General features: G+C 51.1%; 2 protein-coding genes across 2 annotated transcripts in view; both read left to right on the top strand.

Annotated features, from left to right (window-relative positions):
- SMPDL3B (sphingomyelin phosphodiesterase acid like 3B) overlaps positions 1-15,765 on the top strand; it is a 31,357-nt gene extending 15,592 nt beyond the window's left edge. Inside the window, exons 3-8 of the mRNA XM_052635695.1 lie at positions 1,874-1,971; positions 9,092-9,235; positions 10,865-11,037; positions 12,679-12,859; positions 12,943-13,076; positions 15,400-15,765. Coding sequence (XP_052491655.1) covers positions 1,874-1,971; positions 9,092-9,235; positions 10,865-11,037; positions 12,679-12,859; positions 12,943-13,076; positions 15,400-15,765 — 1,096 coding nt within the window. The remainder of the gene's footprint in view (positions 1-1,873; positions 1,972-9,091; positions 9,236-10,864; positions 11,038-12,678; positions 12,860-12,942; positions 13,077-15,399) is intronic.
- A 783-nt stretch (positions 15,766-16,548) lies between these two features.
- XKR8 (XK related 8) lies at positions 16,549-23,565 on the top strand. The gene is made up of 3 exons (XM_052635866.1): positions 16,549-16,899; positions 19,458-19,654; positions 22,151-23,565. The coding sequence occupies exons 1-3, from the start codon at positions 16,607-16,609 to the stop codon at positions 22,858-22,860; spliced, it is 1,200 nt and encodes a 399-aa protein (XP_052491826.1). The 5' UTR covers positions 16,549-16,606; the 3' UTR covers positions 22,861-23,565.
- The last annotated feature ends 1,304 nt before the right edge of the window (positions 23,566-24,869 follow it).

Here is a 24,869-nt window from a genome sequence, read left to right as displayed (position 1 = left end):
CTCACATGGACAGTAGTGGGTGGAGTAAGGCTGGAGTCTTAAGAAATGTGACCGTCTCTCAGGGAAGCCTGGGCAGTTCTGGTGTCCCGGGGCTCAGCAATCAATCCAAGGAGAAAGTGAGTTTTAGGCCATGACTCTGGCCCCCTGCTCCCTGAGAAATGAGTAACATTCTAAAAGACATGCTCCCTCTGGGAAATTCACCATCCTTTAACAGAAAAGCATGATTTTTCTGGGAAATCTCTGGGACTTGCAAAGGTTATGACATTGGATGAGTGGACCTCTAGGGCCCCTTTTAATTCTTCAGTTTCTAAGAAATTTGGCCTCTCCTGGGAGAATCGCAATCCCTTGGGGATTAACCTGTACCAATTGAATATGTTTTCTATCACACAGAATTAAATCTTCCAGACTAGGGGAAAATGGAATTTTGTTCTGATGTCTTTGGATTCCTAGCCTGTCCCCAGGGAGGATGGGGCTCCAAGGCCCCTCCTGCTGTCCTCATGAAGAGACACTATAGGATGTAATGGATGTGAGCATAGACTCTGGAGCCGGGCTGACTGGTTCAAACCCTGGCTCTACCACTGTCTGGTTGTATACTCTTAGGCAGGACTCTTCACCTTTCTGTGCCTTGGTTTCTTTATCTGTCAAATGGGATAACAATAGAAGCTCCACTGTAGGGTTATTATGAAGAATAAATGAGTGGATATGGGTTCAACACACGGCAGGTACCCGGCACAAAGTGAGCCAGTGTGGACTGCCAGTAGTGGTCTCCGTATGATTCAGCTAGTTAACTTCCCCAGGGAGTCTCGGGGCACAGTTGCTGCGCTCAGTCCAGCAGAGTCCTCAGGCTTTAGATTGTGGGGGCTCCTATCACTCCCAAACCTCCCTTCCTCCTTCTTTTTCCCCAAACCTCCCTTCCCTCTTCTTCCTCCTTCTTGCTGCACCTTTCTAAGATGGATCCAGGAATTTAGGTCTGTCAAATGAGGGGTCGGGTGGGGGCTAAATGGTCCTGGGGCAGGCCCTGGACCTGCCAGAGTACATCCAGATGCTTTATTATGAAGGCAGATCCAGACTCCTTAGAACCCTTGGGGCAAGGAATGAACTCAGATCGGCTTCTCCACCCCACCGAGTCAATGATGCCATCCAACCATCTCATCCTCTGTTGCCTTCTCCTTTAGCCTTCAATCTTTCCCAGCATCAAGATCTTTTCCAATGAGTCGGCTCTTTGTATCAGGTGGCCAAAGTACTGGAGCTTCAGCTGCAGCATCAGTCCTTCCAATGAATATTCAGGGTTGATTTCCTTTAGGATGGACAGGTTTGATCTCCTTGCAGTCCAAGGGACTCTCAAGAGTCTTCTCCAACACCACAGAAGTATTAATTCTTTGGCGCTCAGCCTTCTTTATGGTCCAACTCTCACATCAGTACATGACTAAACCATAGCTCTGAGTATATGGATCTTTGCCAGTAAAGTGAAGTCTCTACTTTTTAATACTCTGTGTAGGTTTGTCATAGTTTTTCTTCATAAGAGCAATCATCTTTTAACTTCATGGCTGCAGTCACTCGGCACAGAGATTTTGGAACTTTCTTTGTTGAAGCCCCACAGATACTCTGAAGTTCCATATTATCCCTATTTTACAGATGAGCTCATGGAAGTTCAGAGAGGTTAAACAACCAGCCCAGGGACCCACAGCAGGTTAATGGCAGAGCCAGGGCTTGAACTCTGTCTGGTGTGACTCCCAACTCCAGCCCGGTCCCTCCTTCTCAGTAGCTGTCTGAGGCCCAGTCCTGCAGCTGGGTCTGGGTAGGGCTGGTTTCTCACGGTGGAGCTGTCCCTTCTTTTCCTTGTGCCACTTCCCGAGCTGCTTGTGTTTTGCAGTGATGACACACCACACGTGCCCAATGAGAGGCTGAGTGAGGTGGCCGTGCTACAAATTGTGAAGCAGCTGACTCAGCTCATCAGGGAGGCCTTTCCAGGTAAGATTGTGTCCTGGGTCCCCATAATGTTCCCTGACACCCAGGCAGTGCCTGGCACAGCAGGAGGAAAACAGCACCAAAGTGCAAAGGAATGACCTTCCCCCACGATGATGATGGCTGCCGGCCAGGTCCCGCACCAGGCACTTCACAGCAATCAGGTCTTACCTTCCAGGAACACTGTAAGGAACATGAATGAGAGCTTGTCCGCTTGTGAATACACACAGAATCCTATTAATGGTGTTAAAAACCAAATTCAACTGAGTAAATCTGAAGATCTATTTGACTTTATTCAAGAATTCATGACTCAGGCAGCATCCCATCTAGAAAACAGAAAGGAGCTCCAGGGACTTCCCTGGCAGTCCAGTGGTTAAGACTCTGTGCTTTCAATGCATGGGGCCCAAGTTCAATCCCTGGTCGGGGAAGTAAGATCCCACATGGTGTGTGGTACAGCCAAAAAGAGAAAAAAGATGGAAGAAAGAAAAAAAAGGAAAGGGGCTCCTAGGAGCTGTACAAATGGAAGGTTTTACAGACAGAAGAGGGTGGAGGAGAAAGAAAGATTCTAGCAAAAAGGGATTGTTTCGGGCAAGGTTACCTTCCTTTAGGGGAAAGGTGGGATCTGTCCAAGATTTCCTCACTAGTGCCCCCTATGTTAATTCCATATTGACTGTTTAAAGGTCACATTGTTGGGAGAGGCTGAAACTTCAGTTAGGTTAGGTATTAACTTGGTTAACATTTGGTTTGCTGACCTAGGGTTTAGCACAAGTAACTCCATTTCAGACCTGTTTCTTTTTTATTAATGGAAATGCCTGACATTTCACTGGTTTCTGTCCTGCCTGTTTAACACCAGACTTACAGCCCCTTCTCAAGGCGTCTACAGTTACTTTTAGGCATCGTCCCTGGGTAAGTCTCACGTGGGCTTGCACACAGCCTTTGCATCCTGCTATGGCCCTGGAATGGCCATCTACTCTTCTCAAACCATCTTGGCTGCTGGGACTTCTGGGAGATGCAGATTTTCGGCCAAAGTGCTGTTTTGTGGTGCATCCAAGGCCTTCCGAGCCTGGGCGAGCAGCCAGGACTGAGAGTGATTATGGCTGCAGCCCCGCAGGACATGACAGGAAGACTGTGGTGGGGGGCCCCATCTAATGGTCCTTAAAAATGGCTTTAAGCAGGCTGTGCCAAACACAAGATCCTGGAGTCTGAGTCAGGCTCTCGGCCTGCCAGTGGGAGGCCTGTGAAAGCAGAGCCTAGGTCTCAACCCCCACTCCTACCCCAATCGCCCTGGGGTTCTGGTACAGCTATTTCCTCTGGAGGTCTTCATCATGGGTCTCTCAGGACCCAGATACAGAATAGTGATAACAATAGTAGGTAATAGCAGCAAGAACAATTACATGTATCTATGTGTGTGTGTGCTAAGTCGCTTCAGTCATGTCCGACTCTCTGCGACCCCATGAACTGTAGCCTCCCAGGCGCTTCTGTCCATGGGGATTCTCCAGCCAAGAATACTGGGGTGGGTTGCCATGCCCTCCTCCAGGGGCTCTTCCTGACCCAAGGATCAAGCCCGCGTTTCTCAAACCCGTGTTTCTCAAACCTGTGTTTCTCATAGTCTCCTGCATTGGCAAGCGGGTTCTTTACCACTAGCACCACCTGGGAAGTCCTGTATCTATGTATCAAGTGCTGTGTCAGGCCTCCTCTGAGAATATTGTATATATGCCCTAGTTCCTTCGCTGTCAGGATAATCCTAGAGAGAGGTGCTATTACTGCCTCAGTTTTACTGAAGACAAATGTGACCCTTGTGGTCAAGGAAACAGGCAAGGTTTGGGATGCAGATCCTGGGTTGAGGACATCTCATACCTACCACTCTCGCTCCAGGAGGGAACCCCCACTGCCCCACAATTCCCACATCTGTCCTTGAGGCAACCTCCTTTCTGACACCTCCTTCCCTCAATGTAAATCAATTTGTGCAGAGAAGCTGACTGGACACTTCCAGTCTACGTACCTCAACTCAACCAACTCAGACCTGCTTGGGCTAGTTAACCTTCCAGCAGAAATCACTGGGGCTTCCCTGGTGGCTCAGACGGTAAAAACAAAACTTGCCTGCAATGCAGGAGACCCAGGTTCGATCCCTGGGTCAGAAAGGTCCCCTGAAGAGAACAGCAACCCACTGCAGTATTCTTGCCTGGAGAATTCCATGGACAGAGGATTCTGGCAGGCTACAGTCCATGGGGTTGCAAAGAGTCGGATATGACTGAGCGACTAACACACAGGCACACAGGCTCAAACCAGGGCACTTTAATAACAGGTATTATTCCCAGTGTATAGATAACAAATCTATGGGGCAAAGCTAGTCAGTTCCTAGGGAGGGACTCAAACTCAGATCTTACTCTGAGCGCTCTTTTCTTTGCTCCACATGCGGCTTCAGGAATAAAAGTGAAATAATGGATAAGAAAATGCTTTATTATTATTATTTAACATATAAGTGTAAATGATAAGATTTTATAGTTCATAACATGCTTGCACAGGTATTGAATTTCCTAAATCTGAGATACCATTGACTGTAAGATGTTTCATTGTTTTATGTATTGCTAAGAAAAAAAAAAACAAAACACTGTCCATTAAAGTATGACACAGCGCTTTCTCCTGGCCTCAATGGTAAGACACGGCCCACTGGTAGAGATGTTAAAATGAGAACAAATTGGAAGAGGTGAAACAAGGCCTAATCTTATTTGAGAATGGTAGCAACATGGGTCAAGCAGAACAGTCCCCAATATAAAGATAAATAAGTTGAAGCAACAAGTTGGAGAGGAAGAAGAGGCTGAAATTTGAGATTTTGGTTCCATGTTGTAAGTCCTTCTTGCCATGTGCACCTGGGTTCCTCTTCAGAGTCGCTGTGGACACTGGCCCCTGCCTCTCCACTGTGGCTGATGATGCACATGGGTGTGCACAGCAAACTGATTCGGGCCCCAGTTCAGGCTCTGCCACGCTCCAGGTGGGCCATGCCCTGGATGCTCGGTGTTTGAGATGAAAATAATGGTACCTGCCCAGACGGCTGTTGCGAGGACTAAATAAGGTAACCTATTCATTCATTTAGTCCGTCAACAAATGTGTCTCCTAGGGGTGAGACAGCATTCTAGGGATAGGGGACTTGGTCATGAACATGATGCCAGGTGGTGCCCTCATGGAGTTTATGCTTGTGAGGAGCTTCTAGAAGTGTCCAGCACACAGACACAGCAAAAACCTATTACCCCAAAACTAGGTTTGACTCTTGGTGGGTGTTAGGCCAAAAGACACAACCAAGCCAAACGTCAGGAGAAGCAAAGATTTACTACTTGGAACAAATAAGGAGAACACCAGGAATCTTTCCCAAATCAGTGGTTCCCTGAACAGTAAAATTGGGGCAGTTTTAAGCTAGGGAGGGTTTTATGCATATATTCATGAAGCGGCCTGAGCAGGAGAATTCAATATAGAATTAGGGCAAAGTTGAGAGAGTCCATGCTTTGGTTGATTAAAGTCATGAGGGTCATAAAAGGTCAATATTATCATCCCTTAGGTTTCAGTAGATATGGTGATCATTGTTGTTTTTCAGTTGCTAAGTCCTGTCTTAGTGACAGGTGACTCTTTGTGACCCCATGACCTAGTGGTTGCAGGGGTTCAGTTCAGTTCAGTTCAGTCACTCAGCTGTGTCCGACACTTTGCGACCTCCACGAACTGCAGCATGCCAGGCCTCCTAGTCCATCATCAACTCCCGGAATTTACCCAAATTCAGGTCCATTGAGTCCGTGATGCCATCCAACCATATCATCCTCTGTTATCCCCTTCTCCTCCTGCCCTCAATCTTGCCCAGCATCAGGGTCTTTTCAAATGAGTCAGCTCTTTGCATCAGGTGGCCAAAGTATTGGAGTTCAGCTGCAGCATTAGTCCTTCCAATGAATATTTAGGACTGATGTCCTTTAGGATGGACTGGTTGGATCTCCTTGCAGTCCAAGGGACTTTCAAGAGTCTTCAACACCACAGTTCAAAACCATCAATTCTTCAGCGCTCAGCTTTCTTTATATTCCAACTCTCACATCCATACATGACCACTGGAAAAACCATAGCCTTGACTAGACGGACCTTTGTTGACAAAGTAATGTCTCTGCTTTTTAATACGATGTCTAGGTTGGTCATAACTTTCCTTCCAGGGAGTAAGTGTCTTTTAATTTCATGGCTGCAATTGCCATCTGCAGTGATTTTGGAGGCCAAAAAAATAGTCAGCCACTGTTTCCCCATCTATTTGCCATGAAGTGATGGGACCAGATGCCATGATCTTAGTTTTCTGAATGTTGAGCCTTAAGCCAACCTTTTGACTCTCCTCTTTCACTTTCATCAAGAGGCTCTTTAGTTCTTCTTCACTTTCTGCCATAAGGGTGGTGTCATCTGCATATCTGAGGTTATTGATATTTCTCCCAGCAATCTTGATTCCAGCTTGTGCTTCCTCCAGCCCAGCGTTTCTCATGATGTACTCTGCATAGAAGTTAAATAAGCAGGGTGACAATATACAGCCTTGACGTACTCCTTTTCCTATTTGGAACCAGGCTGTTTTTCCATGTCCAGTTCTAACTGTTGCTTCCTGACCTGCATACAGGTTTCTCAAGAGGCAGGTCAGGTGGTCTGGTATTCCCATCTCTTTCAGAATTTCCCACAGTTTATTGTGATCCACACAGTCAGAGGCTTTGGCATAGTCAAGAAAGAAGAAATAGATGTTTTTTCTGGAACTCTCTTGCTTTTTTGATGATCCAGCGGATGTTGGCAATTTGATCTCTGGTTCCTCTGCCTTTTCTAAAACGAGCTTGAATATCTGGAAGTTCATGGTTCACGTATTGCTGAAGCCTGGCTTGGAGAATTTTGAGCATTATTTTGCTAGCATGTGAGATGAGTGCAATTGTGCAGTAGTTGGAGCATTCTTTGGCATTGCCTTTCTTTGGGATTGGAATGAAAACTGACCTTTTCCAGTCCTGTGGCCACTGTTGAGTTTTCCAAATTTGTGGCATATTGAGTGCAGCACTTTCACAGCGTCATCTTTTAGGATTTGAAACAGCTCAACTGGAATTCCATCACCTCCACTAGCTTTGTTCATAGTGATGCTTTCTAAGGCCCACTTGACTTCCCATTTCAGGATGTCTGGCTCTAGGTGAGTGATCACACCATCATGATTATCTGGGTTGTGAAGATCATTTTTGTACAGTTCTTCTGTGTATTCTTGCCACCGCTTCTTAATATCTTCTGCTTCTGTTAGGTCCATACCATTTCTGTCCTATATCGAGCCCATCTTTGCATGAAATGTTCCCTTGGTATCTCTAATTTTCTTGAAGAGATCTCTAGTCTTTCCCATTCTGTTGTTTTCCTCTATTTCTTTGCATTGATCTCTAAGGAAGGCTTTCTTATCTCTCCTTGCTATTCTTTGGAACTCTGCATTCAAATGGGTATATCTTTCCTTGTCTCCTTTGCTCTTCCTTTCTCTTCTTTTCATAGCTATTTGTAAGGCCTCCTCAGACAGCCATTTTGCTGTTTTACATTTCTTTTTCTTGGGGATGGTCTTGGTCCCTGTCTCCTGTACAATGTCACAAACCTCATTCCATAGTTCATCAGGCACTCTGTCTATCAGGTCTAGTCCCTTAAATCTATTTCTCACTTCCACTGTATAATCATAAGGGATTTGATTTAGGTCATACATGAATGGTCTAGTGGTTTTCCCCACTTTCTTCAATTTAAGTCTGAATTTGGCAATAAGGAGTTCGTGATCTGAGCCACAGTCAGCTCCCGGTCTTGTTTTTGCTGATTGTATAGAGCTTCTCCGTCTTTGGCCGCAAAGAATATAATCAGTCTGATTTCGGTGTCGACCATCTGGTGATGTCCATGTGTCAAGTCTTCTCTTGTGTTGTTGGAATAAGGTGTTTGCTATGACCAGTGTGTTCTCTTGGCAAAACTCTATTAGCCTTTGTCTTGCTTCATTCCGTATTCCAAGGCCAAATTTGCCTGCTACTCCAGGTGTTTCTTGACTTCCTACTTTTGCATTCCAGTTCCCTACAATGAAAAGGACACTGTTTTGGGGTGTTAGTTCTAAAAGGTCTTGTAGGTCTTCCTAGAACCGTTCAACTTCAGCTTCTTCAGCATTACTGGTTGGGGCATAGACTTGGATTACAGTGATATTGAATGATTTGCCTTGGAAATGAACAGAGATCATTCTGTCATTTTTGAGATTGCAGGGGTTAAATTCTATAAAACAGCTCGAGAAAGTGCTTTAGGCTAATGTTTACCTTTGAAACAGAACTAAAAGTCTTTACAACTGATTCATTATCTTGCTCCTGTTTCTTCTCTTCCCTGATAACAAGGTCTGTCCTTTTGTTCCCTTAAGATCTTTATTATTGAGCCAGGCTTAAATCCCTGAATGGCTTAGGCCCAAAATACCTTCTGTTAGGTTAAGAAACAGGACTTCCCTGGTGGCTCAGAGAACCGGCTTCAATCCCTGGGTTGGGAAGATCCCCTGGAGAAGGAAATGGCAATCCACTCCCATGGACAGAGAAGCCTGGGAGGCTACAGTCCATGGGGTCACAAAGACAACTTCACTTTCACTTTCACTTTAGGTCAAGAAAGCCAAGCCTGGTCCTGTTTCTCTGGGAACCCCCACCTTATCTGATTATAAACTGGGACAGGGTGTCCCTCCCTTCTCATCTGTCTTTGGGATTCCAAGGATCTGTGTTTTCTCTTAAATGAATGCTTATGGCTGCTTGCATCTATATTACAGAGGAGTTTCTTTTCCCAGGCAGTTATAGTTATGACTTCTGGCTCTGTGGACAATTCCTCACGGGAATTCTATGACCTCTTTTGGCGGAGCTCAGCGTTTCCAGATTTTATTTGGCTGCATTGGGTCTTAGTTGCAGCATGAGGGATCTTTGATCTTGATCGCGGCACGTGGGATCTTAAGTTGCAGCATGAAGGACTTTTTTAGTTGTGGCATGTGAAATCTAGGTCCCTGACCAGAGATCGAACCTCAGCCTTCTGCATTGGGAGCGTAGAGTCTTAGCCACTGGACTACCAGGAAAGTCCTCCATATATATTTTTATATTTCTTTTTTTCCTCCCAGATACTAAAGTCTACGCTGCTTTGGGAAATCATGACTTTCACCCCAAAAACCAATTACCTGCAGGGAGCAACAGTATCTACAACCAGGTAGCAGAGCTGTGGCGACCCTGGCTCAGTAACGAATCTGTCACTCTCTTCAAAGAAGGTACTAACATCATGTGCTACTGTAAGGAGCCCTTTATGCCAAAGACTGATCTAATTTCATTTTCACAACACCTCCGTGAAATAGGAACTGATTTTATCCCCATTTTACAGATTAGAAGACTGAGGCTTGAATATACTAAGTCACTTGGCCAAGGTCACCTAGCTTAGAGGATGCAGTGGGAATTCCTAATAATGTACTTTCAAAGCCTTGAGAAACTTCACAGAGAAACTATATTGGTGATTATTTTTCATGTCTTTCTTAGAATTATAGCCTTGTTAAAAATGCCAGGGCCAGACCCAGAAGGGATTATGACTAGGATCATAAAAGCATGGACCTTGGAATGCTTGCTGTCAGGCACGAATGCTGTCTATGCACTTGCTAATTGCTCCCGAGACTAGCCTAGAAGGGAATGGCCTGAGGTAAACACAAGGAGATCTGGACTGTATCAGTATAGTCCATGATATTTAGGAGTAGGTAACTGATATTGGAGAAGGAAATGGCCCTCCACTACTCTTGCCTGGAAAATCCCATGGACGGATGGAGGAGCCTAGTAGGCTACAGTCCATGGGGTCACAAAGAGTAGGATACCACTGAGTGACTTCACTTTCTTTCACTTTCAACTGATACGGCATGTGTCTTGAGAAAGATAAGATCTGAGAAAGTCTTGTAGTCTGCAGTCAGGAATAAAAACTGGACTCAGAGTGGACTCTGCACCTCAGTCCAATAGAGGCTGCTGGTCCCCTGAGCCATTGCGCCAGATGTTGTGTTCTGTCTTCATTCTCGTCGCTCCTGGACCATTAGGGCAACAGAGGAGGCAACCTCAGGAGCAGGATCCAGGGCTGATCCCAATGCCCATCTTCTTAACCACACAGCACTAATGAGAATCAGAAGTGAATATTCCTGGTGCACTTTCTGTGTGCCTGGCACTGCCCTCAGTCCACTGCTAGATTCCTCACAACAGCCCTTGCAGGGGCAGTGACCTTTGATTCAAGCCAGGTTTCTGAACCTTACCACTGTTGACATTTGGGGAGGGGTAATTTGTTGTGGGGGGGCTGTCCTGTACATTGTAGGGTGTTCAGCAGCATCGCTGGCCTTTATCCACTAGTTGCAAGTAACATCTCCCATTGTGAAAACCAAAAATGTTTCCAGACATTGCCAGGTGTCTCCTTGGGGACAAAATCACCAGGTTGAGAATCACTGGTATGGGGGACACAGCATGCCAAGGAGACCTGACCTCCTCTCGTTCCTTCCCTCAGTAGCACAGAAACCCATTGATTTAATCCACTGCTCCTGGGGCAGAGAGCTGGGTGGAGAAGGGCTGACAGTGAGTCCAGAGGGATAAACACACCCCCATGTTATTCCCATTCTATGGAGGAGGAAACTGAGGCATCGAGACCTTAAGGAACTTTCCCCAAGTGGCACAGGTAGTAAGGGATAGAACCAGGACTTGAACCCAGGCAGCCTGGCTCCAGGGCCTTTGGTCCTACCCACGATGCTCATCCTGTGGGAAAAAAGGGAAGGGGGGATGCCAAGGAAGGAGAAGGTGGGCAAGTGAAGTAACAGGGGACAGAGTGTGTCTGCCTGGAGGCAAGAGACCCCTTCAGATCCCCCATGGCCGTGATGTCCTAGGTGCCTTCTATTCTGAGAAACTGCCAGGGCTGAGCGGGGCTGGGCGAATCGTGGTCCTCAACACCAACCTGTACTACAGCAGCAATGAGCAGACGGCCGGCATGGCGGACCCCAGCCAGCAGTTCCAGTGGCTGGACGAAGTGCTGACCAAGGCATCCCAGGCTGGGGAAATGGTAAGGGCTCCCTGCTCCTCTCCTCCCTCCCTGGGGTCTCTTCCTGAACAAGTCCCCCACTTTGGCACAGACTCACACCCACTCACTCAAGATGCTCATGACACAGAGGGTCCCTCATCAACTTGGCACCTGAGAGGGCTTCTTGCATCCTCACAACAGCCTGTGAGGCTGGGACCCATTGTGCTGTGAGGCTCCTGGTGGGGCAGTGACGGTCTCAAGTCACACAGAGTGGTGGGGCTGAGATCCCCTGGAGTAGGAAACGGCTCCTCACTCTAGTATTCCTGCCTGGAGAATTCCATGGACAGAGGAGCCTGCCAGGCTACAGCCCATGGGGTCGCAAAGAGTCGGACATGCCTGAGAGACTATCATTCACTCACTGAGACTAGAACCCCAGTCTCCAGAGGCCAAGTCCAGCACAGCTGCAGCCACAGTGTGGGCCAGACCTCAGAGATATGCCTTGCCCTTGAGGCGTGTCCATCTAGTCCGCTGTGAGGTGTATCCGTTTTGTCCTCTGTGAGGTATGTCGCTCTAGTCTGCTGGGCTGGCAGCCCCCAATGAATGGCCTTGTGTCTCATTTGCCTGAGTCCCTGCTCTGGCCAGTGCATCCCAGCAGGATCTCATGGCTGGTGCTTTTGAGTCCTCACTATACATCAGATAAGTTGCTAAGTGCTTTATATGGATATATGAACTCTCAAAACCGCACCGGTTAGGTAGCCTTCCTGATGAGAAAACTGAAGCTCAGAGAGGTCACACACACCTGGTATCCAACGGTGGTTTGTCTCCAAAGCTCACACTCTTCACTGCCCTCCTTACCAGCCACCACTGCCCCACCCCACCATTCTACCTCTCACAGTGGGGGCCAAGGGCCCAGGCACTGTCATTATAGCTGAGGGACTCAATGAATGCAAGATGTGAACACACGTTACTACTACACAGCAGAGGTTATAAACCAAGTAAGGAAATTTTGGTTACAGTGCCTGAGCTCTCCAACAGGAGAAGACTCATCTGAAGGATCAGAAAGATTTCATAAGAAGGGTTTTGAAGCATGGGCAGGATTTACAGAGGGCTTCCCAGATGGCTCCTAGAGAAGGAAATGGCAACCCACTCCACTATTCTGCCCTGGAGAATTTCATGGACCGTATAGTCCATGGGATTGCAAAGACTCAGACATGACTGAGCAACTTTCACTTTCGCTTTCCCAGATGGCTCAATGGTAAAGAATCCGCCTGCCAATGCAGGAGACATGGGTTCGATCCCTGGGTCGGGAAGGTCCCCTAGAGGAGGAAATAGCAACCCACTCCAGTATTCTTGCCTGGGCAATCCCACGGACAAAGGAGTCTGGCGGACTACGCAGTCTATGGGGTCACAAAGAACCGGACACGACTGAGCGACTAAACAGTAACGTCAGAATTTACAGAAGTGAACAGGAGAAGGGTGGTTTGGGTGGCAGGCATAGTATGGGCAAATGCAGCACCTTCATTGCTGAGTACAGAGAGATGCCAGAATCACCTGGGAGAGGGAAGGGGGAGGAGGTACCTTGGAGCCTGTTGCTTGCTTTAGGGGAGATGGGTAGACTGTGAGGGGCGGAGAGGAGTTGGGGAAAGCAGCTCTGAACCCCCGCTGGGTACCCCTTCTTCATAGGTGTACATCATCGGCCACATGCCCCCGGGCTTCTTTGAGAAAACACGGAACAAAGCATGGTTCCGGGAGGGCTTCAACGAGGAGTACCTAAAGGTGGTCCAGAGGCATCATCAAGTCATCGCGGGGCAGTTCTTCGGGCACCACCACACCGACAGCTTTCGGATGTTCTATGACGGTGCAGGTACCCACCCTGGAGGGCAATGGCCAGCCCACTTCCCTCCCCCTGTCATCAAACTCTCAGCTCCACTGTCTCTCTCCTGGAAGGTGCCCCCATCAGTGTCATGTTCCTTACACCTGGGGTCACCCCGTGGAAAACCACGTTACCTGGAGTGGTCAACGGAGCCAACAATCCAGGCATCCGGGTGTTTGAATACGACCGAGCTACGCTGAGCCTGCAGGTCAGGAGCCTTGGGTCTGCTGGGGCCAGAGAAGGTGGGGGAGGGACCTAAATGGATCACCACCTTCCCCAGCTAATCCACCCGAGCCTCAGGAAGGGCGAGTTACTTCCACCCTTTGAGAGCTCAGCATTAGAGCCCTGGAGCTACCTCCAAATCCTGCTACCAGGTCAGATCAGCTCTCCCCCAAATCGGCCTTTGCCCCGGTCCCTGCCGGGGCCTCCTATTTGGTCTCCCTGCCTCCCGCCCAGCCCCACTGGAGCTCATCTGGTACAGCAGAGCAGAAGGGATTAATATTTCTTAAGCACTTCTTGTCTCTCTCCTGCTCAAAAATCTTCAGTGGCTCCCCAGTGCCTCCCAGACAAGTTGGATCTCTTTGGCCTGGCAGTCAGTCTCTTACAGTGTGCCCGCAGGCCCGCTGCCCATGTCTCCTCTACACTGACTGGGTTGCAGCCAAGCAGGCCCCTACTCAACGAGCAATCCCACACCTCCTGGGTTGTGCTGGTGACTACAGAAATGACAAAGGAGTACGATTCCTTAATGTAGGCAACAAAATGTGTTAAGCACCTGCCACGTGCCAGGCCCTGTGCTAAGCTCAGGAGACACAGAGGTGAACAAAAGTCTCCGCTCTCCCGGAGCTGACATCCTTACCAGAGGGAGACAGTCAATAAACAAACACAGTGAAGTTAAGTGCGGCGTGAAATCAGTGCTAAGGAGAGAAGAGGGTGAGGAGGCAGCGGGTAACAGTTACGGAGCACGTGCATGTGTGTGTGGTGTCAGGTAGATGGGGTGAGGAAGTGTCACTGATAGGGTGACATCTGAACTCTGAGTCAAGTCAGTGAGTGAGCCACGTGAGTGTCTGCTGAATGAGGAGGAAGGCTGGGTGTGTTGGCGGGGAGGGGCAAGAAGGCCTGCGGGGTCACAGTGGAGGTCATGTCACAGCTGTGAGTAAGACTCTGGAATTTAAAAAAAAAAAAATCACTATTCTGCTGGGTGAGGAACCGGCTGTAGGGGGCAAGGGTGGAAATGTGGGGATCAGTGAAGAGGTGACTACAACCACTGAGAGGTGGCAGTGGTGTGAGCCAGGGTGGTTGCAGCAGCTCATGAGGAGAGCTAGGTCCTGGATGGATTTATTTTTCAAAGCATTAATTTTATTATTTGGCTACGTCAGGTCCTAGTTGTGGCATGCAGGATCTCTAGTTGGGGCATGGAAGAAACTCTCAGCTGTAGCATGTAGGATCTAGTTCCCTGACCAGGGATCGAATCCAGGGACCCTTAATTGGGAGCACAGACTCTTAGCCACTGGACCACCAAGGAAGTCCTGGCTGTATTTTGAAGACAGAGTGGACAGGATTTGCTGGTGGACTGGGTGAGGGGTGGAAGAGAAAGTGAGGAGGCAACGAGGGCTCCAAGGCTTTGAATGGAGCACCTAAAAGGATGAGGTTGCCATTTACTGAAACGGGATCACTGTGGGAGGAGCAGGTTTTGGAGGGAAGATCAGAAGCCTGGTTTTCCTGTTAACTTTGGGATGTCTATATGGCATCCAAGTGAAAATGTCAAGGGAGGAGGCAGCTGAATGTTCAAGTTGGAGTTGGAGTTCCAGAAAGAGGTGACTGCAGAGACTTAACCTCGGCTATTCAAAACCAGGGACTGCCTGAGACACTAGGTCCTTGACTCTAGAGTAGAAGCAGGCTGAGGATTTTTAAGAGTATGGTCTGTTGGCCACATGGGCACTTGGCCCGCAGGTGGTGTGAAATGAAATAATGTAGATGCCTAGCAGAAAGTTGGCATCCATACACGGCAGCCCCTCTTACCCCACCTCTGCTGATCTGAAGCAGATCCTCAAACTTGGGTGGAAAGCACTGGACAGATAAGCCTTCCACATTCTAGTCCAGAAAATGCACCTGAGTTCTAGATGTCTTGGGTGCATCCCAAGCCCCCATCAAAACACAATTCTATAACCTCTCTCAGTCAGGCATTCCACTACTTTTAGGTTGCATTTTATCCATTCTTTCTGCAAATACTTTACTGAGAATCTTCTGTGCACCGGTGAACAGAAAATACACAGGCCATGGAGTAAACAACTTGGGTTCCAATCCTGCTCAGGCACCTGTGAGACTCTGGCCAAATAAATTAACCTCTTTAAGACTCGGTTTCCTCATCTGTGAAATGGGAATGATAATGCAGTTACCTCAGGAGTTTGGACCAGCTGATGTCTGCCAAGCATACTACAAGTGGTCGTGATTACAGATGTTAGAATCCGGGATCAAATGCAAGGTGGAGGGTTGGGGGCGGAAGTGGACAGCGGCTCGCGTCCCCTCTGCAGGACATGGTGACCTACTTCTTGAACCTGAGCCAGGTGAACGCGCTGGGGGCGCCACGCTGGGAGCTCGAGTACCGGGTGACCGAGGCCTACGGGGTGCCGGACGCAGGCGCCCGCTCCATGCACGCGGCGCTGGGCCGCATCGCCAGCGACCAGGGCGCGCTACAGCGCTACCACGTCTACAACTCGGTCAGTTACGACACGCGGGCCTGCGACGAGGCGTGCCGCGCCGAACACGTGTGCGCGCTGCGCGAGGTGGCCTTCGACCGGTACGCCGCTTGCCTGCGCGCCCCCGGCGTCGCGCCCGCGCCCTGCCTCGCGCTCCTGCCCGCGGCGCTGCTGGGCCTGCGCGCGCTGCTCGTGTCCTGACCTTGGGGGACCAACGGCCTACGCGCTTGGTAAAATGGAGGCAGCATCAGCCCTGAGAGCTGGACTCTTCCATCCTTTCCCTTCCCCGCGACAGCAGAATGAACTGGGACTGGGCAGACGATCAGGAAATGAAGCCCCGAAGGTCCCACCAGGAGCACATTTCTTTCACGTTTCATGTTTTATCCAAAACACTCTGTGCTCGTCATGCATGTTATTAATTTATAAATCATGTTTATAAAACTCCCTTGCCCCGTTATTGAAAGTCCTCCCCTCCTCCTATTCGGATAATCCGAGTAAAATGAGGTGCCAGGAAGATGGGCCTGGCTGACCCAGTGCCCTCCGTCTCCCCTGGCACGTGGCCCGGCCTCGAGGTATCCAGTCAGGGATCGGATCGGGCTTTGGCGTTTGGTTTTGCAGCAGTGCGGACGTGAGACAAGGCAGTTCTAACCCGGGCGCTCATCTGCGGGCCATATTCTCCGCCTTGGGCCTCCAGGATAAAACAAGCCTGCTACACTGCACCTCGGACGGTGCGTCTTCGGGCCTGGCGGTTCTCGGGGCCCTCTGGGCGCAGCGGGGCCTGGAGGGGGCGGGGCGGGGAAGCCCTAGGCAGCTTGCCGGGCCAGAGAGCACTGAGACCGCGGGTGCCCCAGCCGCGGGGTCTCCGGGCCTCGCTCCTCCCCGGACGGGGCGGGACAGGGAAGTCCCGCCCAGCGGTCCGGTCCTGGGCGGCCCCGAGGGCTGTGCACGCCTCCTTCCTGCCACTGCGCATCTGGGCGGGTTGCGACCCTGGGCCGGGAGGGCGCGCCTGAGCCCAAATAGAGGAGGGAGAGGCTCGCGGGTCATGCCCTGGTCGCCCCGCGCCGTGCTCTTAAGGGACCTAGTCCTTGGAATATTGGGCACCCTCGCCTTCCTGATCGACCTGGGCGCCGATTTGTGGGCCGCGAGCCAGTATGTGCTCAGCGGTCGCTACCTGTGGGCCGCGCTGGTGCTGGCGCTGTTGGGCCTCGCCTCGGTCGCGCTGCAGCTCTTCAGCTGGATCTGGCTGCGCTCCGACGTCTCCAGCCCGCTCGCGCCGAAGCCGCCTGGCCGGCACCTGGCGCTGTTGCATCTCCTCCAGCTGGGTTACCTGTACAGGTGAGCGCCCCGCCCCTGGGGAGCGAGAAGGGGGAACGGAGGTCACGTCACCTCCTGCTGCTGGGCTGCCTCTGGGACACGGGGGCGCGGAGAGGAGAGGACTGCGACCCAGGAGAGGAAACTAAGCCCCTGCTAGTTTAGAGGGCGCCCCTCCCACCAGGTGAACTCCTGGCCTCTGATGGAGGAAAATTCCGGCTGACGGCCCTCAGAGCTCATCACTCGAGCTTCCTGGCACAAGTGAAGAAACAGGGACCCAGACAGGAAACTGAGGCACACGACTTGGAGTCAGGCCCTTTGGGATCCACTTCTGGCCTTACCACCTGTGGCCTCCTTCCAGGCTTTTTCAGAGCCTCAGTTCCCTCCTCTGTTAAAAGCAGGTTGTCATCCGGAGGTGGGTGTGGCGAGAAACCCGTCGTGAAGGGCGCAGCGCCTGGCCGGGGCGGACTCTGTTCTAATGGCAGTGGGACCCAGCAGTTCTTTTTTAGCTGTGGTCGGAGCCTTGGGCAAGTCACTTGACCCTCCTCCAGATCTCAGTTTACTCAGTGTTCCAGAGGCTCCCAGTGTAAGGACTTAATGGAATGAGACCTGTGAATTGCCCCCGTGCAGGGTGAGCAGCAGCGTCAGCTCACTTCATGATCAGCTAGCTGGGTCACCTGGCAGTTTGAGCAGCCCTGACCCCTAGAGCAGCACTTGGCCCCTCACGGCCAGTGCCCCCACCTTATCTTCCCCAGCTGCCTTCTCCATGAGCACTTGCTCCCCACCCCACCCCTCACCCCCAGAGCCAAGCAAGAGGGCAGAGATGGGGCCTGCCTCATGTATGTTCCTGGAGCCAGGCAGGACTGGGCGCACGGGTTGCGGGGGTGGGGGGAGCCTACAAAATCTGTGTGTGGGCTGTGCTGCTTTTCAGAAGTGGCAGGACCATCTGGAGACGGGGAAAGTGAAACGAAGGGGTCAGAGTCATGCGACAAAGTCAGGATGTCCAGATCTTGCCTTGAGTCTCCAGGAGTGGGCGAGAGGAGCTTTGAATGTTGCAGTTTCGCCTGAGGGACTGGCCGGGCATCAATAACACCCCTGATGAACACGAAGGGGCACAGATATTACAGTCCTGGCAGCCTGCAATGAGCCCTGAATCGATAACTGCATCATGCATCTTCTATTTTTGCTGAGCATGAGTCGGACAGACTGTATTGAGCTTTACTTGAGAAACAGGGTCTCTGTTCCAGCCTGTGACTAGGCCAAGGCCTCTGCCAGGGCACTGGGGAACAACCCCCAACCTGGGCATGCATGTCTGTTCTCTTAGCATGTTGTCAAGACCATCCAGGAGAAGTGAGGCTAAATGTCTAATGAATGAATTCGAAATGAGTGAGTGGGTTCACCTCCCAAGAGCCAACTGAGATCAGTTCTGGGCAGGCGAGATCCTGGCGCATCCTCCGCCTCCCTCAGGCCAGTGGCTCACTCAGGTCTGCCTGTCCAACCTCTGGACCCTCTCTCTCATTTAAAAAATTTTTATTTATTTTTGGCTGTGCTGGGCCTTCCTTGATGTGTGGGTTTTCTCTAGTTGCAGTGAGCAGGGGCTGCTCTTTGTTGCGGTGCACAACCTTCTCATTGCGGTGGCATCTCTTGTGGAGCACGGGCTCTAGGCAAACAGGCTTCAGTAGTTGCAGGGCGTGGGCTTAGTTGCCCCAGGGCATATGGCATCTTCCCTCGGACAGGGATCGAACCTGTATCCCCTGCATTGGCAGGCGGATTCTTAGCCACTGGACCACCAGGGAAGACCTCTCTGGACCCTCTTAACTCTGCCCCGTCTTTGCTCCCATCACTCTGGGCAGGCCTCTCCAATGGATCCCTGGGTGCTCTTTCTATAGCACAGTAGGACCTGTCTCATCTGTGCTCAGAAGCTCTCCACGGCTGCCCTACCCCACAGGATCCTAAGAAATTCTTCAGTTCAGTTCAGTTCAGTCGCTCAGTTGTGTCTGACTCTTTGTGACCCAATGAATCCGCAGCACGCCAGGCCTCCCTGTCCATCACCAACTCCCGGAGTTTACCCAAACTCATGTCCATCAAGTCGGTAATGCCATCCAGCCATCTCATCCTCTGTCGTCCCCTTCTCCTCCTGCCCCCAATCCCTCCCAGCATCAGGGTCTTTTCCAATGAGAAAATCTTAGGCTTGCTGAAATTTGAGAATGATCCCTTTAGGCACTTTCATGGTACATCTTTCAAATTCAGACAGCTTGGCGTCCAAATCCTGTTTCCACTGCTCATTCGCTCTTTGGTCCTGTTTCCCCATCTATAAAATGGGGATGTTGTAAAGGAGGAAATGGGACAAGGTTAGTGATGAGCTTGGAATGGTGGCTACTGCAGGAGCAGGAGCAGTAATCTATCCCCATTTCACAGATGAAGAAACAAGTTCAGTGAGGTTAAGTTGCTTGCCCAAGGTCCCATTGCGTGTACGTGACAAGCCAGGATTGGAGCCTGTCTGCATCTATTCAGTGGGGAGAGAAGGAAGAATGCCACTGGATGCTAACCAGGCCCCTTGGGGCATCATGTGTGCTGCCTAGGTGTGTGCAGGGGCTGCAGCAGGGGCTGCTGGTGTGGCGGCAGGAGGTCCCCTCTGAGTTTGACGTGGCCTACGCCGACTTCCTCTCCCTGGACATCAGCATGCTGCGACTCTTTGAGACCTTCCTGGAGACGACACCGCAGCTCACCCTGGTGCTGGCCATCATCCTGCAGAGCGGCAGCGCTGAGTACTACCAGTGTGAGTGTCAGGCCCAAGGCCAGCCACCCCTGCCCACCACTCCCCGACAACCCCCCGCACCTTCATGCCTTGGGAAAGTTGCCCACAAACGTCAGAAAGGTTTTCTCTTTTTCATAAAGGCTGTTTAGAAAATAGGGGAATGTCCTTTAGAGAGGCAGGTCTGGGTTCCAATCCAAAGTCATGCTCCAGCCTTGAGTTTGGACAAAGAGGACTCTATCTCTCTGAGCTATTATTCTCATCTGTAAAATGGACATAGTCGATGATCCTTCCTCATAAGGTGAATGAAAAGTTTTTAAGTGAAGTGATGCATAGAAGGCCTAGTGCCTAATAAGTCTACAGTATTTTTACTAGTTTTACTAGTTTGAACATAACAGATAATGTATGCTGGTGCCTAATGTCTAATAAGGGATCAGTTAATCAACAGAGAAATTATTGAGCACCTTTGTACACTTAAGTCTCTATGGAGCACCTCTGTGCCTGTCCGTGTGTTAGAGACACCACAGTGAATAAGCAGACAGACACAGCCCCTGGCCTGCCAGGACCACAGACTGTAAAGCATGCAGTTACAGTAAAGCCAGTGGAGTGATCTGAAAAGGAAGAAAGCAGGTGGCTTCATAAACCACAGGAGAGGTTTGTGCAATGAGCAGCTTTGAGAGGGTTTTTAGGGAAGTGAGTTGCCCAAGGTCACATGCCAGCTGGCTGCCAAGTTAGGACTCCAGCTCACATCTGATTCAGGATCTCCACTTTCCCGTCTCCACCCTCGCACACTTGCTGCTGCACGTGGCACAGCCTCCCGGGGAGCCAGTCCCGGCTCTTCCACCGCTCGCTGCGGGACTTGGAGAGTCTTTCCCTCTCTGGCCTCAGTTTCCACGGTCGTGCAAGTTGGGGAGTTGGACTCCATCTTCAAGGGTCCTTTCCGTTTGCTCATCTGGTTCTGCAATATTAATTGGGGAAAAACAAAACAGTACTAGCAGCTGTCGCGATTGAGCCCCTGCTGCTGGTCAGCACAGTGTCAAGTGCCACGTCGTCGCCGTTACATCCACAGTACCCTCTATCCCCACTTCACACGTGAGCCAAGAGGGGCTGAGAGGTGACGTGATTCTCCCTGGGACGCACAGCACTCATTGGGTACAGACCGTCAGCCCTGTCTGTGGGTTCTGCTCCCGCAGATTCCGAGGGCCAACCCTATTACCCCATTTTATATTAGAGACTTGAGCGCCTGTGGATTTGGGGAACCAATCCCCTGTGGATTCTGAGGGATGGCTGGGTTTTTGTCTGTTTGAGACCAGTGGGTATCCAGGACCAGGGCTAAGTGGAGACCATCTGCCCTGTGTGTATGGACTGGTGGGGATGGGAAACTGAGGGAAGAAGTGGATTTTCTCAACTTTTGTTTAGCGAACATTTCTTCAGCTGCTGCTATATGCCAGCTACTAGGCTGCTGAGGGGTCCCCGGGGGGCAAAATCTGTTTTCTACCCTGAAGGAGCTCAGAGATAAGGAAATAAGACTCCAGACAGAGGTGGGTTGTTATAGGACCTGCACGGCAGAGATGGGTGGGATGGTGTCAGGATGGGTGACTCTAGGGGATAGTCAAGCCAGAACTTGCAGGGTAAGGAGGAGTAGGCCAGAGGAAATAGGGATGGGTCTCCCTAATAAGCAAGGGCACAGCTTGTCAGGTCAGAGAATGCGGCATGTGGGGCAGCTGGAGGAACATCAGGCAGGCAGAGACCCTGAGGGTGGGGTAGTTAGAGAGGCCACAGAGCTGATTCCAGGCTGGGAGTGGGTTCCCGACCCACAGCAGGTTCCCAGAGAACATCTGTTGACTGAATGAGGTAGGAAGGCAGCCAGGGAGGAAGCTGTCGAGAGATGCTTCCAGCCCTCCTTGGAGGGCCTGGTGCTTCTAGTCTAGAATGGGCAACCAGGAGGTGGGAGGCGGATGTCTTGGAAAATCAAAACCAGGGCCTGGTCTGAGGGTGGAAGGGAGGAGGGTATGGGCTGTTCCAGCCACGTAACAGGGACATCCCTTCTGGCCCCCAGGAGGCGGCTTCAGCTAGAGGCTTGTCGTCACCCTGTGGGATTTCCTGCTTCCCTTTCTGAGATTAAGAAAAGGGGAACTGGATTGCTGGGGTTCCGATTCAAGAAAGGCATGGACTCTTCAAGGAAAGGAAGGTTCGGAATGTGCTCAGGGTGGGGCCGAGGCCCAGGGGGTACCCGATGCTGGGCGGCGGTGCTGATGAGAGTGTTAAGTCACACAGTCTCATCCTTGAAGAATGTAACAGGGGTAGCACTTGAAAGGTTTGTGGTGAAGGACAGACTCCCATGTGGATGGGAGCTCTGGTAGGGTTGTGTGAACTTACTGTGCTCCAGCTGTACTTTTCAACAAACTGGGAGCTCTAATACCCACCGCAGCGTGGCTACAAGCCCTCTGCAGTGCCCACCACCTCGGGGGAGCGCCTGCAGGCTGCCCGCAGGGCTCACCTGTCCACTCTTCTTCACAGGGGTCAGCATCTGTACGTCCTTTGTGGGTATCTCGTGGGCGCTGCTCGACTACCACCGGGCCCTGCGCACTTGCCTCCCTGCCAAGCCTCTCCTGGGAGTGGGCGCCTCCGTGATCTACTTCCTGTGGAACCTGCTGCTGCTGTGGCCCCGGGTGCTGGTCGTGGCCCTCTTCTCAGCCCTCTTCCCCCGCTACGTGGCCCTGCACTTCTTGGGCCTGTGGCTGGTGTTCCTCTTCTGGGTCTGGCTGCAGGGCACGGACTTCATGCCAGGGCCCCACTCTGAGTGGCTGTACCGGGCGACTGTGGCCACCATCCTGTATTTCTCCTGGTTTAACGTGGCTGAGGGCCACACCCGAGGCCGTGCCACCATCCACCTGGTGTTCCTGCTGAATGACAGCCTTCTCCTGGTGGTGGCCTGGGCGACTCAGAGTGCCTGGCTGCCCAGCGGGCGCCTGCTGCAGAGCCTGCTGCCTGCGGCCGGCGTCTGCTTCCTTCTGGGGCTGGCTCTGCGGCTGGCCTACTACTGCTGGCTGCACCCTAGCCGCCGCTGGGAGCCTGACCAGGTGGACGGGACCTGGGGTCTCCGCTCCCTTGAGGAACGTCAGCTCCCGCAGAACAGACGCATGGCCCACCTGGCTAGGAACTTTTTCCCCAAGCCAAGAGATGAAGCTGTTTTGCCATGGAAGGGAGAGGTGAATGGTGTCCTTTGAGGCAGGGTCAGACCCAGCCAGGGAGACTTGAGGCCAGATGGAATCGGTTAATAGAATGAAGATAAGCTACTAATGCTGCTATGGGCCTTGATTCACTCAATGAGCCCTTGATGCCTGATCTGTGCCAGGTACTGGAGACGAGAGTTAAGACAGAGGTCCGCCATCAAGGAGGAGAACTAGATGAGAAGGGCTGGGCCCTGTTGGGTCGAGGGCCCCAGTTATGTATGAAACACTTTGGGAGGAAAGAAGAGACCCTCCACTGCACTCTTCCCCCACCCACATAGGCCAGAGCATCCCAGTGTTGGCATTTCTACCTCCTTGGCCACCTCTGAAATACCTGGTGGGGGTGCTCTTTCACCCTTAGTTGCCCTGCCCAGGGCTGAAAGGCCCCAGAACCTCCAGGATGTATTCTTTGGAATTGTCCCCCTCCAGTCATTCAATTCATTCAGCAGATGTTTACCAAAAGGCCTCTTACGTGCCAGGAGCATCATTCTGTTCTTTGCAGATCAGCTGCCATTTGTTTCAGCCCCTACCCTCTCCAGCTACCTGAGAGCAGGCTTTCATGCTAGAAGGCAGGGATGCCCAGCTGCCTGGAGTGCAGCTGGCCCAGCCTCTGCCCCCGCTCTCAAGGGGCGACCTTTCAGCCAGGTGCCTTGTGAACCTGTGGTCTGGGCCATGGCTCAGCCTGTTGAGTATTTTTTTATACTTCAGGCGGTGTTATTTTCTACCTCAGAGTCTGTGCGGGAGGAAGAGGTGTGTGTTTCTATGTCTCTGTGAGAGACACGTGTATGTTGTTTTTGTTGAACAGTGTTATTAGATTATTATTAAAACCTCATGGTATCTTCCAGCCTAATTGTGTCATTGAATCTACTGCCAAGTTCAAAGCTGCCTGGAAAAAAGGGGTCAGGGACACATAATCCACTGCTCAAAGATGGTAAAGCCCCTGGGGCCAGAGAAGAGGGCTGGCTGAGCTAAGACTTCTCCATCTCGTCTTCTGAGCATCAAGAGCTGGTGAGCCAGTGTGGGGATGACCATTCAGGTGAGCATCAGAACCCAGATCTGGGCTGACTGCAGTGTGTGCCCTTAGCCAGCTCTGCTGCTGGGCCTGGAGGAGTAGCCACAACACTTGGTACCAGGAAGTGAATACAGGAGTGCCGATGAAGAAAGGCCTTTTTGCTGGGAGCTCAGTGGGAGTGTGGGAGTGATGACAGGGGAATGGGCTATGGTGTCAGGGAGGTGGAACTTTTTGCTGTTCTGGGAGGTCTGTGGTTTGGAGAAACAAGGAGCAGGAAAAGGGTGCTGGAGACAGAAGGAAAGGTTCATCACCACCGGGAGGGGACCCAGCAGAGTCTATTATTCATTCATCTGGTGGAGACACAATAAACAGAGAGTCTATCAGACAGTGTTAAGTGCTCAAAGAAAAAGAAGGTAGGGGAAGTGTGTGTGTTAGGGGTGGGAGTTATTGATATAATTTAATATAGAATGGCTGGCAAGGCCTCCCTGAGAAAATGATGAGCCCTCAAGGAGGTGAGGGTGCACGTGTGCTTTATCCTGGATGCCAAGGCAGCGGTGCCTGGATGAAGGAGGGCTTCTAGCAGTCATGTTGGCCTGGGGCCAAGGCTGACAGAGATGAGGGCTGGGAGCAGAGAGGCTGTGGGAAGATGATGCTGGTGCTTTTTATACACACAGAATGGTAGAGGCAGAAAGCATCTCCAGGATCACTCAGTTCAATGATTTCCAGACATTTGAATTTCATGAACCAGTAAAATGACCAACATGTTTGCCAAGTTAATTTTAATGAAAAAGGGTAGTCAGGACCTCTCTGGTGGTCCTGTGGCTGACTCCGTGCTCCCAAAGCAGAGGGCCTGCCTGGGTTCGGTCTGTGGTCAGGGAACTAGACCCCACACGCCGCAACTGAGAGTTTACATGCCACAATGAAAACTGAAGATCCCTCATGTTGCAACTAAGACCTGGCACAGCCAAATAAATAAGAAATAATAAAATATTTT

This window comes from Budorcas taxicolor, chromosome 2 (genome assembly GCF_023091745.1).
Source record: "Budorcas taxicolor isolate Tak-1 chromosome 2, Takin1.1, whole genome shotgun sequence".
In the NCBI taxonomy this organism is placed as follows: Eukaryota; Metazoa; Chordata; class Mammalia; order Artiodactyla; family Bovidae; genus Budorcas; species Budorcas taxicolor.
Note: the sequence above shows the minus strand (reverse complement) of the source record. Positions and strands in the feature narration are given on the sequence as shown.

Excerpts from the sequence above, each read along its gene's own strand:
- XKR8 (XM_052635866.1), top strand. The coding sequence starts at position 16,607 with ATGCCCTGGTCGCCCCGCGCCGTGCTCTTAAGGGACCTAGTCCTTGGA. Across the intron at positions 16,900-19,457 it reads CAGCTGGGTTACCTGTACAG|GTGTGTGCAGGGGCTGCAGC; the intron begins GTGAGCGCCCCG and ends TGTGCTGCCTAG. Across the intron at positions 19,655-22,150 it reads CAGCGCTGAGTACTACCAGT|GGGTCAGCATCTGTACGTCC; the intron begins GTGAGTGTCAGG and ends TCTTCTTCACAG.